Here is a 16,013-nt window from a genome sequence, read left to right on the forward strand (position 1 = left end):
ACATTAACTCTACTTTCTAAAATTTGGGATTAATCTGAACTAAGCAAATTTGACATTGTTTCAGGCTCTTTTGCAAAATGTGTAACCTGGGAATAAGTGCTCTGACAAAATGCTTGCGTAAATGACAGGAAAATCAGGCATCTTGTGTCAGGATCAATAAATCAAATCTGTGCAGTGTGCTGAAGCAGATACACAGAAACATAATTTCTATTACTGGAAATACATTATTTAATAGACATGTGCTTCGCACCATAGTTTGCCTATCTCCTGCTCAGACCAGTCAGGGAAATGTGATTTTTTGCAGAACTAGTTCACTTCAAAACATGCTTGTAAAATATTTGTTTAAGATTAGCCATGAAAGGACCAGCCCAGCAGTATACAGGCCTTGCAGGGTATAAATACCACATTTAGGATTAGTCCCTTTAGCTGTCTGGAAGCTGAAAGAGTGGGGAGGCAACATTTTGGGGAAGCCAAAATCATCAGATATTAGTATTTGTCTTACTGCAACTCTTGCAAGGACCAGTAGTTATAGGTTCAATCTTTGTGATGGTGCTATTAGAAGGTACATCCACGGTTTAACATTAAGTTAGTGGGAATGTCAGGCCTGAACCTAGAATCAGCGGTTTACTTTTCCTTCAGGCTTAAACTTCTAAAAGTTCAGGGAAAAGGATCAGGAAGTAAGTTACAGAATATTGAACAAAGCAGAAAACCCTGAGGAATGCCAATGGGTGGTGGTGCACTGAAGCTGGTTACACAGCAAAAAGCCCAGGCAAACAACTCCCATCCCACTCTTCACCGCACAGTCCTACATGGATTATGGTTCAATGTCCATCTGTGAAAATGCTAAATTTAGTCTGTCCTCAGAGGAAACACAAGACACAAGTCATGCACATGCTCCAGCTGATCTTTGAGGATGACCTTCCTGTCAGCTCCATGGGCCAAGCGCTACAGAACAACCCCCCCTCCTCACCACACTACTGTATTTCAAGACTCACGACCAAATACAGAGCAAACAGACTTTACTCAAGGAGCTATTTTTATACCCTTCCTCTGGTGGGGCAGAGGCGTGGGGATGCTCTGGCTGCTGGCTTTGGGTCAGAGCTAGTGTAAAACCTCGTGGCACAAACTGAGCTGCCTGCTTGCTCCGGTGTCTCTGCACTGCACTGAGGCACCGCAGCTCCCAGGAGGAGAAGAAACAGAAGGCATCTATAAGGTTCCTTTGCAGCTAATAAATGGAATATTCGGCCCATTTTCAGCAGGTGCTGGCCCTGGATAACTGTGCAGAGTGCTTTGGATAATCCCTGACCTGCTCTCTTGACCCTGAGTACCACAGCAGGAGAGCTGAGTCCTTTCTCAGTACAACAACCACTGCTCAGACTCTGTGAGCACCATTTGTACAGTCCCTTCAATGCCCTCTCTCCCTGCTCTGATCCTGCTAACACAAGGGAAGGCTGAGCTCTGCCATTCTATGAACAGACACCTGCTGGGATCACTGGAGACCTGGGGACTGGCTTAGAGTCAGGAAGATGCCTCTGGTCTTCCCCAGGCCGTATGGGATGCTGCATAACCCCACATTACTCTAGGAAACTACCTCACTTAATTAATTACAAGTCTAGTATTTACTCAGTAGAACTGTCTTTGGTCTTTGTGATTTCCCAACAGCTGGGACATCAATATGTGAGCAATAAAAATTAAAGAGTCCTTTTCCAGCATGTGTTTGAAGACAAGTTGGGAAAAAAAAGACTGATGCAGTCTTGTTTGACTAGGTATGAATAGCTGAAGTCCTCTCAGATTGTCCCCTCTTAGAGGGCTTGTGGGGCCAGGAGAGGGCTGTGGCCACCCACTCAGCCATCACCTGAGCAGCCAAGGGCCAGCTGGAACCTCCCCTTCATGAGCTGCAGCTGAGCAGGGAGGTTCTCACTTCTATGCAGGATAGCAAAAGGGGTATATCTGGGTTGGCTTAACCTGGCCATGGAATGCATGGGCTGACCCCAGGAAAGCAGGCTGGGAAGGCAGACAGGAGAACCAGGAGGGCATGGGGAATTTATGACCCTGGTCTTCTCCAGGGGCTGTGGAAGGAACTGCGGTCCTGAGCCTGACACAGAGAGGGATACCATTACTGAGTTTCTCCACATTTTCCTTGCCAGACCAGGTGCTGAACTCTTTGGTTTTCTTGGTGAATCTCAGCAGTCCACAGCATTTCAAATTCCCTCAAATTTTCTTTTCCAGTGATAAAACCAACATAGACACTGTACAGTGAAATTTGGGGTTAAGCTAACAGCAACTAGGTGGATAAATTTTACCCCCTGTCAGAAGGGAAAGCAAAGACAAAGCAAACAAGAAAATTTGCAGGCCTTCTCTCTTTTAAACAAAGAATCCTGTGTTTAAAATAATAAAAATCCACTGTACAAAAGCAAAGCAACTTCCCCCAAAATAGCCTTTCCTGTTTTATCAAAGCATTCATCAAAATTGTCCTTCTCCACAAAAATAAAGTTCCAGGTAGAGTACTGGAGGCCTTTTGTTTTGACTAGATAACTGAAGCTGAAGCAATAAAGAGACTTTATAATAATAACAATAAGTGGCTTTACTGGTACCTGGTATGTCCTAAACAAATCCCCATGGCTGAATGTAGGTGTTAATATCTAGTGATGCCATACTGAAAATAAAAAATAATGAAACAGAAATACCACATCAGTGAAATAGGGCTGTTCATAAGCCATGGGAGTGTGGCTCCAACAGCCTGCACACTATCTGCACCTTGAGAGCATGGCTCCCACAGCCTGCATACGAGCTGTGCCTGTGACTGGTAGTGGAGGACACATATCTCCCAAGGATTTTTCAGTATAGTTTTGTTTTCTTGATGTACCCATCAGGTAAGATCCCTGGTAGAGCTACAGGCATAGTGATATGAATCCCCCTACACAGGTATGGCTCATCCTCTCAGCCTTGACTTGGCCCACCTCTTAGACACAATGAAAATCAGATTGCATCACCCATATTGCTAAATATTTGTTTATTTTTTATTCTTTTGGAGATAACTGAGCCCAGGAGAAGGTATAAGCTTAGATAACACTAAGGACGGATACTTTATGGGTGTCTGAGTTCTTCTACAGGGCGGCTGTGAAGTAGGAGAAAGCACAGAAGCGTGGGATCAAAATACAGCAGTAGGGAGGGGAGTCAGGCATCACCAGCTCTCCAGCACTGCGGCAGACACTGCCCGCTGAGGTAGAAGGGAGCGAGATGATGGGGAGGACTGTGAAGGGTCATCAAAGTGAAGGCAGACAGACATTGTTTGATGAGAGAGAGGAGGGAGACTCAGTAGAGAAAAAACAAGGAAAAGGGTGACCTGACTGAAATAGCAAAGTGGTTTTGAATTCTTTCATCTTTATTTTCCCATTCCTTTCACAGCTGCATGGAGTCACACTTGGATTCTGGGGCAGAGGAGCAGCCCTGAGCTGGGCTGTGGCAGGCCTTGGTGCCAGCCCACAGAGCTGCCATGTCCCACCACGCTGGTGACTGACTTGTTCCAGCTGCTCTATTGCAACCAAAAAGGGGTGAAAATGAACATTTCCTGATGGGATTTTAATATATAAGCCATGTCTTGAACTTTTAACAAGAATGCCATGAGGCCCTTAATGCCAGCAGAAGGGGTCTACATGACCTCTCTTGAAAGACAGTCTGTACTACAAAATTTTGACTCTGAACACCCTTGTTGGATCAGTATTAGGAACAGAAGTGAGAGTTTGTTTTTTAATTTAAATATTGCATATTTATATTGACAATGGGAGCCTGAACACTGTTTGTTTAATAGAAACCCCATGACCAGCTTATGTACCAGTTAAATCAACCGTGTTACCTAATGAAATGTTTCCTTTAGTTCAGAGCCTTACAAGCATTTTAATCGACCGCTCTTCATTAAGACTTTCAAAAACAAAAACAATTTCTCAGCCTCCACAAGGACAAATGAAGGTTTAATGCAGCACACTAAAACTTCTGAATCGTCCTCACACGGCTCCCCTGGGACATCAGGAATCATTACCATCAAATACGTTTGCAACAGAGATTGTTTAAAACACAACTGAGAGAGCGCGTGAGCCAGGGCAGATCGCAATTTAAAGCTCAACAGGAACAGGGATATAACAAAAGCAGCCTAGACTCTTTTCCCTCACTAAAACCCAAGATGTTCTTAAAAAACAGAGATGTGGGAAGAAACAATTATGCTTTTCCCTACACAGAGGACTCTTCTGAGTTCAGGAACTGGAGGAAAGAGTCTTTCAAACACGGCAAGAGCTGGATTAGCCTCACCAGCTTTGCACACTAATGCATTAAATGACCTGCTCTTTCTCCCGTGGAGAAGTTACCAAAATGCAGGTCTCAGTGTGACTTCTTTTTCATTGATACCGCTCTTCTCACCAGCCTTGTTAAATCCTTACTCTGTTCCCTGCTGTCCCATTCCAGCCTGCCATGGCACCTACCAGCCCCAGGCTCTCTTAGGCTGCGGGTGACTCCTGAACACGTGAGCTGTGACTGGCGCGGCACCAAAGCTCTCATCCCTCCTCCCCAAAGTCTGGCACTGCCAGTGACACACCAGGACAAAGTGACCCATCTGGGAAGCGCAGGCAAGATGGGCACTCTGCTAACATACACCTTGGAAGATCTCTTCTGCTGGAAGAGAGCCAGCTGCTTCTCACTCTGTTCTGGTATAAGGACCCACCACTGCCACCAAAGCCCTGCTGTTAAGCAGTCTTCAGCCTGCACAGTAAGATGTTTGCACAGCATCTTTAAAAAATATATTCCTCATCTCCTCCAGAGATATGCACCAGACACAAGTATCCTGTGGGCAGGATCTGGTTTGGGGCCCTGAACGGGACCTTCCTCTCACGTATCATCAATCCAAAACAAATGCCATGAAACCCTACCTTTTTTTATAATGCCCTCTTTTTCTTTTTGTGATGGAGGTTGCTTAAAATTACTGCAAGAACTAGCCTTTGTTACTCTTTGAATTACTCCGTGTGTTCAGTGTTACAAGAAAAACACTGTGTAAAGGGTCATAAGACAAAGACTTTTAAGATCAAGATTTCATCTAATTGTTTCATGGGCCAAATTAAAATTTGGAATCTCTCAGTCAAAGTTAACAGGTTGACAGGAATATGCTTGGTGCAGCGTGCTTAATGAATATTGGCTAGGTCATTAAGTTACTTTCCATCCAAGTGGATTTCTCTCTCAATTTCAAATTTATAGCTTAATACCTTAGAGCTCAATTATATGGTAAAAGAGACAGAAATAAAAGTCACAGCTTTCCTGTAATTAGTCATGTAGGATAGTTCAAACAGAGCTTCATTTCTGGTACCAGAGATCTTTCTTTTTCCTTCCTAGGAATGCTAGTCAGAAAAGAAAACATCCTGCAAATTCTGGAGTCCAGTAACAGAGACTGCAGACAAGTTCCTTTTTCTCAATCATCTGTATATCACTTGCAAAAGGTTAATCCCAGAAACCTGTTTGCCTTTTTACAGAGGGTAATTGCAAACACTGTCAGCTCATCAGAAAGGAAGGACAGGCAGGAGGATACTTGAGCTCTGAGCTGTAGTCAGGTCTTGAAAAAATCAAATGTGTATCCTCCAAAGGAACACAGCCAGGAGTCAGACAGAAGGCTGTGAGACCAGTCCTTAAAGTCTCTGCACTCTTACTGATCAACAAGAGAGATCTGTACAGATATTTCATTACAAAAGGTAGGAAACGTTCTCTTCTGGGTTTGTTCTGTTAGATTCACACCACATCTTTCCCTTTGCAATATTTTATGTTAATTCACCACCTATTTTCAAAGGAATAGTGTAAAAGAGTGAGGAAGAGCCAGACACAGCACATGTTCAGTTGTGAAGTTTGGTTTTGCATTTCCAGTGACTTTCAGTTACTGTTCAAAAGGCTTGATGAGGACTTGCACTGATGCTTTACAAAATGTTCTGGTGGTCCCACCAAATCTTTCAAGCCTTCATCTGTTCAGGTGTTGGTTGACAAGATTACTTTCTTTACTTTTTCACTTTAAGGACAATAGGTAGCTTCTGTGAGCCATGATTTACATTTATACGCCACCATTACTTACAATAGGACCAAACAGTAATTTGCAGTTTCCCTCTATGCAGATGTAACTATGTTTTGATACTTGGCAAAACTCTGTACGTTTCTAAAATAGATGCCAAATTCTATTATTAGAAATGTTAAGTTTTGAGTATAGGTACTTTCTGTTCTTGAAATTACAGTGCTTGTAAAAGCAAAGAATTATGTGCCTTGGTAATTGCAAGCAAAATCCAGCTATTAACCTGCTTTTCTGCAACTGTGTATGTTTACATACTTGAAGCAGACCAGGAACATCATTAATGTTGATGTAAGATGTGCCAGCCTTTGTTCTGGGTTGTAGAGAGGGCAAGAAATTGCGGAAGCCTGGACCAAGGGATTCTGCACATGACCTGTGCCTAAAGCTACTGGAAGTAGAGAAGGGCACAACTCTGAATAGTCAGAAACCATTTGTCAGGCTAATCTTTCCAGCACTTCATGAGACCAGCAGGCTCTTTCAGCAGCTACTGCATTTTCCCCTTTAAACTTACTCTTCTTTCTTTATTCCCAGCATCTGTTCATTCAGTTTAAACAATTTCCTGTTTTCCTAATAGAGGGAGAACTGATTAGACACAGAGCCTATTTGCTGTACTCTGGCCAAAATTGTGGATTGGGTGGTTATTTTTACTATTTCTAGCTGCACTTCTGGAGATCCCATTAATTCTGAGGCTCCCTGATACAGCTTTGGTATGTGCAGGAAGAAAACTGAGGCCAAGGGGAAACAGATATAAAGGAAATAAAGGCCATGAATACATGGCTGGAGCCAGCCAGCCCCAAACTCACTCAGCACTTGCTCAGAGATGCTGGGCCAAGAGGCAGCTCCTGCCCAGGAGCAGTGGCAGCATGTTAAGTGAGAAAACCTTCCCACAGGCAGGCAGAGCGTGCCAGCAAAGCCTCGGTGCTCTGCTGACACAGCCTGGTGGCTCCCAGCTCCCAGCGGGCTCTGGTCCGCCAGCCACAGCCCAGCACTGCGCCCATCCTGCCCTACCCGCAGTGCAATTGTGCCCTGAAACTCAGTCAACCATTCCAAAAGCAGGGTCCCCATGTGCCCTGCTAGCCTCCAGCCCTGCACCACCGTGTCTTCATCCTCAGGATTTCCTGCCTCCCTTTTCACAGCCTACTCTTGCAACATTTAGTTTTGTTTCATTTAAGAAAAAGCTCTACAACCTGACACTCTCAAATGCAGTTTGAGCGGTGTCTCACAGTGCCCTTGAGTGGAGACACAAGCCCAGCTGCTGGACCATGCACACAGCAGACATGTCCCCAGCTTCCTGTGAGTCATGCCAGGCAGTGACTGCTCTTACCCAGACCAGGCTGATTTTCAGCTTCACCTTTCTGTTAGTTCACAGATAACTTGCATGTAAGGAACTGCAACATTTCTCAGCTGAGGGCCAGGACAGGCTCTCGTGGCAGCAGCAGCAGGGCAGGGCCCCAGGAATGCAGCAGGAAGAAGAGGTGGCAGCAGGTCTAAGAAGTGCATGAGGAGTTTGGAGTTCACACTGCAGAGAGAGCTGACAGCTGAGGGGATCAAATCTGAGAGAAGCTGAGCTCTCCTCCCCTGGGTTTGGATCAGATCCTCTTGAAGGGAAACTCTGATAGCAGACTCTGGCCCTATGGCACTGCTCTGTCCTGGGCGTGTGTCCTGCTCCCAGCCTCTGCAGTGGGAGTGTAGGCAGGGAGTGAGCACAAACTACAGCTCAGTTTCAGTGCTTTTTCTCCAAACAAACAAAACCACCAAGCCTAATTTGCTCAAGCAACAATGGATGAAATTCTATTTCTCTTAATGCTGAGTGGAAAAAGAATTTAAAAAGACAGTTCAGGTTGCTGGCTTCCAGTTGGGAGTGGGATGATAGGAGCCTCCCTGGACCTTACTTGCATTGCGGATGGCCAGAAGTAGGGCGATAGCCAAAAGGAGAACTGTTCTGGCCACACTGAGCTGAACCAATCCTGGTCTATCAGTCTGGAGCGTCTCCTAAGCCTGGGTGCATGGATGCTGTAAGTGGGACACACATTGCTTAGAACAGAACATCAACTAAAGAGGCCACAGACACCACAGAGACGAACAATATTTCACCATCCGTTGTGAGTGAAGCCCAAGCTCTCAGGATAATACCAGCAACGTGTTTTGTTCCACATTGATTGTAAAGGATTCTTTCCCCATTGTACTGTGCCATTACACACAATGTCTCCAGTTCACAAGGTAGTAGAGTTTACCAGTACTCACTGGTGGCCTCTTTGCAATTACAGACGGGATATACTAAAAGAACATGAACCAGTGTGCACTTTGGCAGTCATAAAATAACATATCCATAATTTGGGGCACCCTGGATGTATAGACAGCATGGCTTTCCCTCCTTCTAGGCCTTTAGGCACTGAAAACAGTTCCCCTGTTGTTTAAAGGTCTTATTTTTATCCAGAATCTCAAGACAATGATTACCACATAGCAAAAGACGCACATGTACAAACATTGATTCATGGACATGGAGTCAGGCTGTGCTGTGCCCATGCACAGGGACCTGGGAACAAAACTCACCAAGGACTGAACAGCCTTTTACCCACCGACTGCAGGAGCAGCCCAAGCAGCTTTGCACTTACATGATACAAATGGGAAAACCCGAAACAGCCTTAAACCAGCTGAACTGTTGCCTACCTTTTCCTGAAGGGAAGAAGCAATCCATCTCCACACTGCTGCGGGAGTGGGAAATGCAGAGAGCGCTGCTGGGGACCAGACCCTCCTGAGGTGGGCTCCGCTCTGTGGTCCGGACCAAACACCAGCCTGGCCTCTCACTCGGCCTCTCCAGCAGCTCCACTGTCTGCCCCACCTGAATGCTCAGCTCGCTGCTGTGGCCCGCTGTAAAGTCCTGGAGCACCACAGTTAGTTCACACCCTCCAGACAACTGCCCAGGTTAAACAGGAAAGAAAGAGAAAAAAAAAAAAAAAAAGAAAAGGAATAGATGTTAGCGAGGGTAGGATGAAAGCAATCATCTTTGCATCATATTTACACTGGCAAAGACAGGATTTGTGTTCCTTAGAAGCCAAGTTAATAATTTGTTTTCTCAAAGTTCAACATGTTGTGGTCCTGGTTTCCTTTACTTCTTATTGATTTTGCTGGGCTGAAGTGAGACACCAAAGCTACCCACCCAGTAACCTTTTGAATGCTAGCTGTGGGGGAGTTTTTGAGTTGTGAATTTTCTAGCTGCGAGTGTCCATCAGAAACCCTGGGGGTTTTTTGTTGCTTTAATTTCTGGGGTCACTTTCTAGACTGGCAATAGCCCAGGCTGCCTCAGTGCTGTGCCTCATGGTGGGACAAATTCCAGCTCATCCTTCTAAAGCATGAGCTAGACACATTCCCACTTGCCACCAGTGCAGTGAGGAAACAGCTTCACTTTTCTTGGAAGACAAGAAACATAGCCTCATCTTCCCAAACTTACTCTAGGGACCTCTTGGGAGACTTGGAAATCCTGATGGGGCAGATCAGAAAAGCTCCTCCCATGCTCTCTGATGGAACCCAGAGGTGTAAATATATAAACGCAGAGTGATTGATTATATGCTGACTTTCAGGATTTGTACCTAGGAATAAACGTATCCTTTTACTTCCGTACTGAGTGCTGGAACTGCTGCTTTCCTTCAGCCTCACACCCTGTGACTCTCGAAGAACAACACTGGTCTCAGTGTAATCACAGTCTCTGTATAGCCAGGGACAGGGAATATAAGCACTTGCGTGTACATACAGAAGAAGTATTGTACAGATTTGTTTTTAACAAAGCTTGGGGTTTTTCTAACATAATTGGATCTCAGAGTTGGATTCTTGCATGTCTAAAATGTGTGAGAATGAATCTAAGTTTTTCTGGCCTGTGGAATCTTTCTTAATGCTCCTCTGTAATGTGGATTTCTTGCTGTCTGCCTGTCATTAGGGGCCCTCCTTCTTTGTCCTGTGTGCTGCTTGCTTCGCTGAGGGATGCAGGAATCTTTGGGGTCCTTATTCCAGTGTTGAATTTGATAGAAATTTTGATAGAAATTAGTTCACTGATTCAAAAGTTGAGAACAGTAAACAAGCATAATACTATAAACTTTATTTTCTTAGGATATGAAGCTAAAACCAAGGATAATATACAATGATTTTAAATGAACAACTTGTAAAGCCAACTGAATTGGAAGAAATCTTGTCAGATGCTGAGCATTGTGAAATCAGTAAAAACTGGGGTCTGCTTTTCAGCTTGAATGGGGGAGCTCTCGAGGAGAGCACACACATCTCTATAGACTTCACTCTTGAGCTGGTACAATCTCAAAATTCCTTATCTTAGCCCAAACACCTCCAAATACACACTCCCATGGGAACAGCCTGTCTCCCCACTCAGTGGCATAGGGGTTTTTGTGTTCAGTGCAGATGTGAAAGAAATCCCACTCACAGGGGTGATATTCACGATTACAGAAAGGGGTCAGTGGACAAGGACTGGTTCTCACCTGTCCTGTGTCTCTGCCGTAGACGAAATGCTAGATTTGGGGAAGAAGAAGGAAATATTTCTCTGAAAGATTATTTGTAAATAAATAGAAAAAACCAAACAAAACAAACCATGGCAGCTGTTTGAGGCCATTCAGACAAAGTGCTGGCATTAATCCTGGCAGAAAGAGCTCAGTGCACTGCAAGAGGTCAGTGTGCCCCTAGCTGGGCAGTTTAGCAGCAAACTCACCACTCGTCACGCTGACAATCTCCCCATAACTGGAGTACAGACATTGACAGGGGTGGTAAGGATGAGATATTACCATAATATTTGCTGAGGTTTCTTTGCTATGGACTAATTTGAAGAGTAGAAAATATTCCTGATCCAATATGTTGTATGATTTGGCATGGTGTGGGATATTTAAGACACAAAGAAAAAACCTGATTACTTCTTGCTAAATACATAGACATATCTTACCAAAAGTGATGAATTTCTCCTAATTCTTCCACTATTCCATGCTAAGTAAACTTTCTGTTCTCCAAATTATGCTATCTACAATATATTCTCTGAAAATAATCAAATTTCTCCTTCTTTTAGGGGAAAATGTGAGCAAATACTCTGCTGTATCAGCTTCTCTCCCAGAGAGCTGTTTAGAGCATTCCATGCCCTGTCCCGGAGTACCACTAGGTGTCCGTGTTTGCCATCACACAGCAACTGGATTTTCTGTAAAGAATTAACTCTTGCTTGTCTTCGAGGTGCTTATCTAAGAATGAGGTGCAGTGTCTGGGCATGAAGGAGCTGGTTCACACAGGATCCCCAAACTCATTGCTTTCAATGATATGGTCACAGGATGCTACAGAATATTAAAAAATTTTCTTCAGATGGTTCAGATTGTATTTTGAGAAAGAAGTAACTTTTATTGCTTAAGCAGGAAAGGTGAAACAGCCCAGGAATATTCCAGGGAAAAAGGCCTGGTTACGATGACACCTGGGAAAGCTTGGGACAAACAAGGCATTTCCCAGGGAGCACCAGCCCGGGACGTACTACCCTAAGCAGCTCCCTGCTATCCTCACTGGGGGCTGAGGGGCAGCTGACCTTACATCAGTTTATGGCAGGCCTTGTCATCCCTTCCAAAATAACTAAACATCAGTGACACAACCAGATGCTTCAATTTGGGCAACACCTGTAAATGTTATCCCAGAGGAGGCAGGTGTGCTCCATGACCCTTGGGTACCATCCAGCCCCGTGTGCCTGTTTTCTTTGATTCATTAAAAACAGCAATTTAATGTAATGAGAACAGGAAGTCATCATCCCCTGGAGGAGCTCCTGGGCACCTGGTGGGATCAAGTTCTTCAGCAGGGGAGATTCTCGCCCCACTGACTTCAGACCATACCTTTGAAGTGGGAGGGAGGGAGCTCACTTCCCTCAGCTCCCTGGAGGCCTGACTATCCCTGAAGACATATGAATTTATATCATCTGCTCCTTAAGTATCTGCTGGATGGAAATGTGGACAGGGTTTCCAAATGCTCCAACTGACTGGCTGGAGCCAGTGCTTCAAGGAAAGAGCCCCTCTTTGGCAGGTGGAATTAAGCAGTTTCCCTTTTACAGGTAGGTGCAGGTGGCAGGTACAAGCAGTTAGCTCAGGGAGGGCCCATAGATCATTTTTAGGTGCCAGCTCCAAAGAACAAAAAAGGAGCTCCTTCCTTTTGCCCAAGGGCTTCCAAGTATTTCCAAGGCCTGTTCCGTGTCTTACATACCACCACACCACATAGAACATTTTCTTACCAAATTAACCCACAGCAAAGTAATCTCTCTGGAAAACTTATGATAAACGAATACATATACAATTTGTAAGCCACTGAGGAATAATGCAAATACATCTGATTCCCGATGACAGAAATCATTGCACCTACTAAGTGATCACTCAAGCTGTTAGTTAGTTCCTCAATTTGTTTTTAGAACACAATTTTCCAGCTTTAGAGAAGTATATCATGCTTCTCTCTATGCTGGAGCATGGAAATAGGAATACTGATGGACTGCTTGTTTCTCATATATATTGCACTTGTTTTGGAAAGAAAATAGAGAATGCCCTTAAGGTTGAACTTCACAGGTAAATGCCTTCACATTTTACCATGTAACATTCACTTTTATTATTCCTGTGATTAAAACCACCATTAAAGCCACTGACTGGATATATTTAGAACCCAGACAGCACTCTAATCTGTATGTGACACAACAAGACACATTAAAATAAAAATAACAATGCAACATGCCTTTGCAGAGCACAAGGCATAACTGAAAGATCTGACACAGGGACAGATCTAACCAATTACACAGCAAGCAACAGCCTTAAAATTAGGAAGAAAAGGAAATGGTAGAAGCAAAGAGCAAAATGCAATGAGGAAGCAAGAGGGCCCCAAGCTGTCTGGAGCGAATGTGCTGCATGTCCTGAGAGAAGCTGGCAGGAGCCCCAGTCTGTCTCCACAGTGCCTGCCATCAGCAAACCATCTCCCATCCTCTGCCTTCACGTGTTCCTGGGTTAGGAAACATCACTGTGTAAATTTACTGTGTAAATGTTTTCATCAGGATGTTCTAATCTAATGATCACATCTGAGCTGGAGTGGAGCCCTGCACACTCACGGGTGTGAGCAGGGACCCAGCCACAGCCATTGGAAACTCCCCTCTCTGCTGCAGGATGCTGCTCACAAACCTCAGAGCATCGATGTGAGCAGTTTACATCCTACACAGACTCTGGGGAGTGAACTTTGTCACTCACATGAGCCCTTCTGCTCCTGGGAACACCCACCCGAGTGCCCATCAGCCACAAGAGGGTGAAGTACAAGCAACCAAAATGATCCCAGGCATGGTCACATCCTGCTGTGGGGGCATCCAGGCTGCTCCAAGAGCAGGAGCCAGCTCAGTTCCAACAGCCAGCAGACGCTGGTCAGTGCAGGATTATCGTGAGATTGTCCTTCCTAAATCACAGTGTGTGTGCACGGTCACTGTGCACCTGTTTCATTTTCAGCCACAAAGCAGCAGCCAGAGGAAGAAAGACTGAACACCAGAGGCATATTTATCATCATAGTGCAGATGGAAAACACCTACCAGGTCACAGGCTGTCCTTCCTTCCCTCAAACAGATCCCTAAAACAGATCTTATATAGTACTAAATCCACTCCAGGTGAAAGTAAAGTGGGCATGGTTAGCTCTCCACCAGGGTGAGCAGGTATTTGGGAGGTGGGTGTCTGAAGTCTGTTTGAGTGTTTTGAAATATGCCAACACTGTTGTGGAAATCCACACAAGCTGGTTATTTACATCTATTCAAGAGGACACGGGGCTTGGCTAGTTTAAACAAAGCATTCTGTGTGGTGCAGCACTACAGCCTAATATAAATTGCTAGTTTTCTTTTGCTTTTGGGCTTTCTGCCTGTCTGGTTTTGGAAGAAAGCCAGTTTTGAATAGAAGCATTTAGTCACCATAAACAGCCTATTTCAAGAGGGTGAGAGAGGCAGTAGGAGCAAGAATGGGATTTGCATTCTTATCAAGAGATTAAAAAAGTGAATAAAACCACTTAGATGTTGGTTCTGTCTGCACTGAAATAAATCCAGAAGCTGTCACTTTAGCTGGGGGATGGACACGAGAAATCTTATCCCCTGCGGAGTTCTTTGTGAAAATTTCTGTAATTTCATAGAGATTTTCTTTTTACTGGGAGCTTAGAGAGTGAGAGATCAAATTCAGAAAAAGCCTCTGAGGAATTCCAGTGCTAGAGAATTGCTTTAGTTTTTTTACTCTATAACAGGCTCTCTTTGGAGTGTGAACTCTGAGTTACCCATGTTTCTCACTCTAAAGCCTCTCAGCTCTGAAGGATGCTGAGCTGTGAGCTCTGGCAGTGCTGGTGAATGCTTTGCTGCATCTGTTCAGGGCTGTTTCTGTGCGGACAGGCTGTATTTCAGGAGCCATGGGCTAACCAGGAACAACCTACTAGAGTCAGTAACATTGCTCTGGACTGAATTGCTCTGGACTGAAAATTCAGTGGAGAATGCCTGACTCATCTGAGTCCTTCTCAGTCCTCAGGCCCCACCACCCATCTTCCATTAGGATGGAGCTGGTGGTTCCCACTCTTTCTGTTTTGTCTGACTGAACAGAGAGGAACAGTGCTTCAGTTTCAGGGGAAGGCCTGTTCATATTTAGGCAATAAATCAAACACATGGCTGGGATAATGGTGACATCCAATGGGCCAAAGGTACCATCTTTGCTCTTCCAGAGGCATCTGGATATGCAGCACTATAAACAGAGACACAGCAAATCATTCCACAGCAGGAAGAAAAGACACAGATGGCACGTGGGACATGTAAATGTGCTAAAGCAAAGGAAATCTGGTGTTATTGTCTCAAATAGCACATACCTTTCCAGCATCTCTTGCTGGAGTCCCTACTAGACGACCATATCCTGACTGCTGGATTTTGGACTCTGGCATATGCTGACATCTGCAGAACAGCTTGAAGGGAGCTGTCTGAATTATTTCTGGAGCCTTTTTTCCAGAAAGTAAGACTAAAGTCGATCCAAATGAAACAGCATTTCTAACTATAAAAAATGCTTTTGAAGATAAAGAAAAGCAGATTCACTTTGTTTCACTCAACAAATTGAACCAGAGCATGCCTGTGTTTGATCTGAAGGTTTCCTCATGGCAGTTGGCTCAGAGAGCTGGTACCCAAATTCCATTCCTTTCCCTTCCTTGGAGAAGCACAAAACGGAGCAGATATCATCTGTGCTCCTCAGTGACACACAGCCGGAACATCTGGCTCCAAAACCCTTTAGTTTTGGAGGGTAAGCAAGACAGATGGCTGAAACCCTCCAAGGTAAACCCTACCTGCTGTCTTTTGCAGCCACAGCCAACCCAGGGTTAATAAAAATGCAAGAATAGACTGAAATCAGGGAGCTGACTAGCTGTTTTCTTTCATGTTTGGCACAATTTTGAACCAGGGGATCAAGGGTTCCAGTCACAGATGATTCATCAGACACCAACTCCCGAGACACTCCTAGCAAGTACACAAAATCTGATCATGTATTCTGGCCAGGAACTCTGTGAAACACCTTCAGGTATAAGCAGCAGAGGCAAGTGTGCACAGTAAAAGTCTTTCTTCACAGCTGATGAGTTTAAAATAGAAACCCAGCTGCTGGCATCACATACCTGGTACTGGTGGAAAAGGAGGATTTGAGTCTGATAGAAGCTTTAGAAACACAAGGGATAAGAAAATGAGCCCTTGCAAAGGCTGGGTTATGTGCACATCTGTCTTTATCTAACTGGTGCATTCTGCCCTGAGCAGAATTTTGAGAAACCAAAAAATCTTGCAGAAGCCTTGTTCCCTCCACAGTGCTCCCAGCTGAGTATGATCCCCCCACTATTTGTTTCTCAGCAAGAAACCTACAGATCCCCTGACAGCAACATCAGGAAATAATTA

General features: G+C 44.6%; 1 protein-coding gene across 12 annotated transcripts in view; it reads right to left on the reverse strand.

Annotated features, from left to right (window-relative positions):
* The window catches only part of KALRN (kalirin RhoGEF kinase), a 484,636-nt gene that overhangs the window by 87,152 nt on the left and 381,471 nt on the right, over nucleotides 1–16,013 (reverse strand). For 11 of the 12 annotated variants that reach the window (XM_039555510.1, XM_039555513.1, XM_039555508.1 and 8 more), the window contains 2 exons: nucleotides 10,576–10,605; nucleotides 8,762–9,008 (listed from right to left, as the gene is read on the reverse strand). In XM_039555510.1, the coding sequence (XP_039411444.1) occupies nucleotides 8,762–9,008; nucleotides 10,576–10,605 (277 nt within the window). The remainder of the gene's footprint in view (nucleotides 1–8,761; nucleotides 9,009–10,575; nucleotides 10,606–16,013) is intronic. The other variant, XM_039555512.1, reaches the window with a different exon arrangement.

This window comes from Corvus cornix, chromosome 7 (assembly GCF_000738735.6).
Source record: "Corvus cornix cornix isolate S_Up_H32 chromosome 7, ASM73873v5, whole genome shotgun sequence".
NCBI lineage: Eukaryota > Metazoa > Chordata > Aves > Passeriformes > Corvidae > Corvus > Corvus cornix.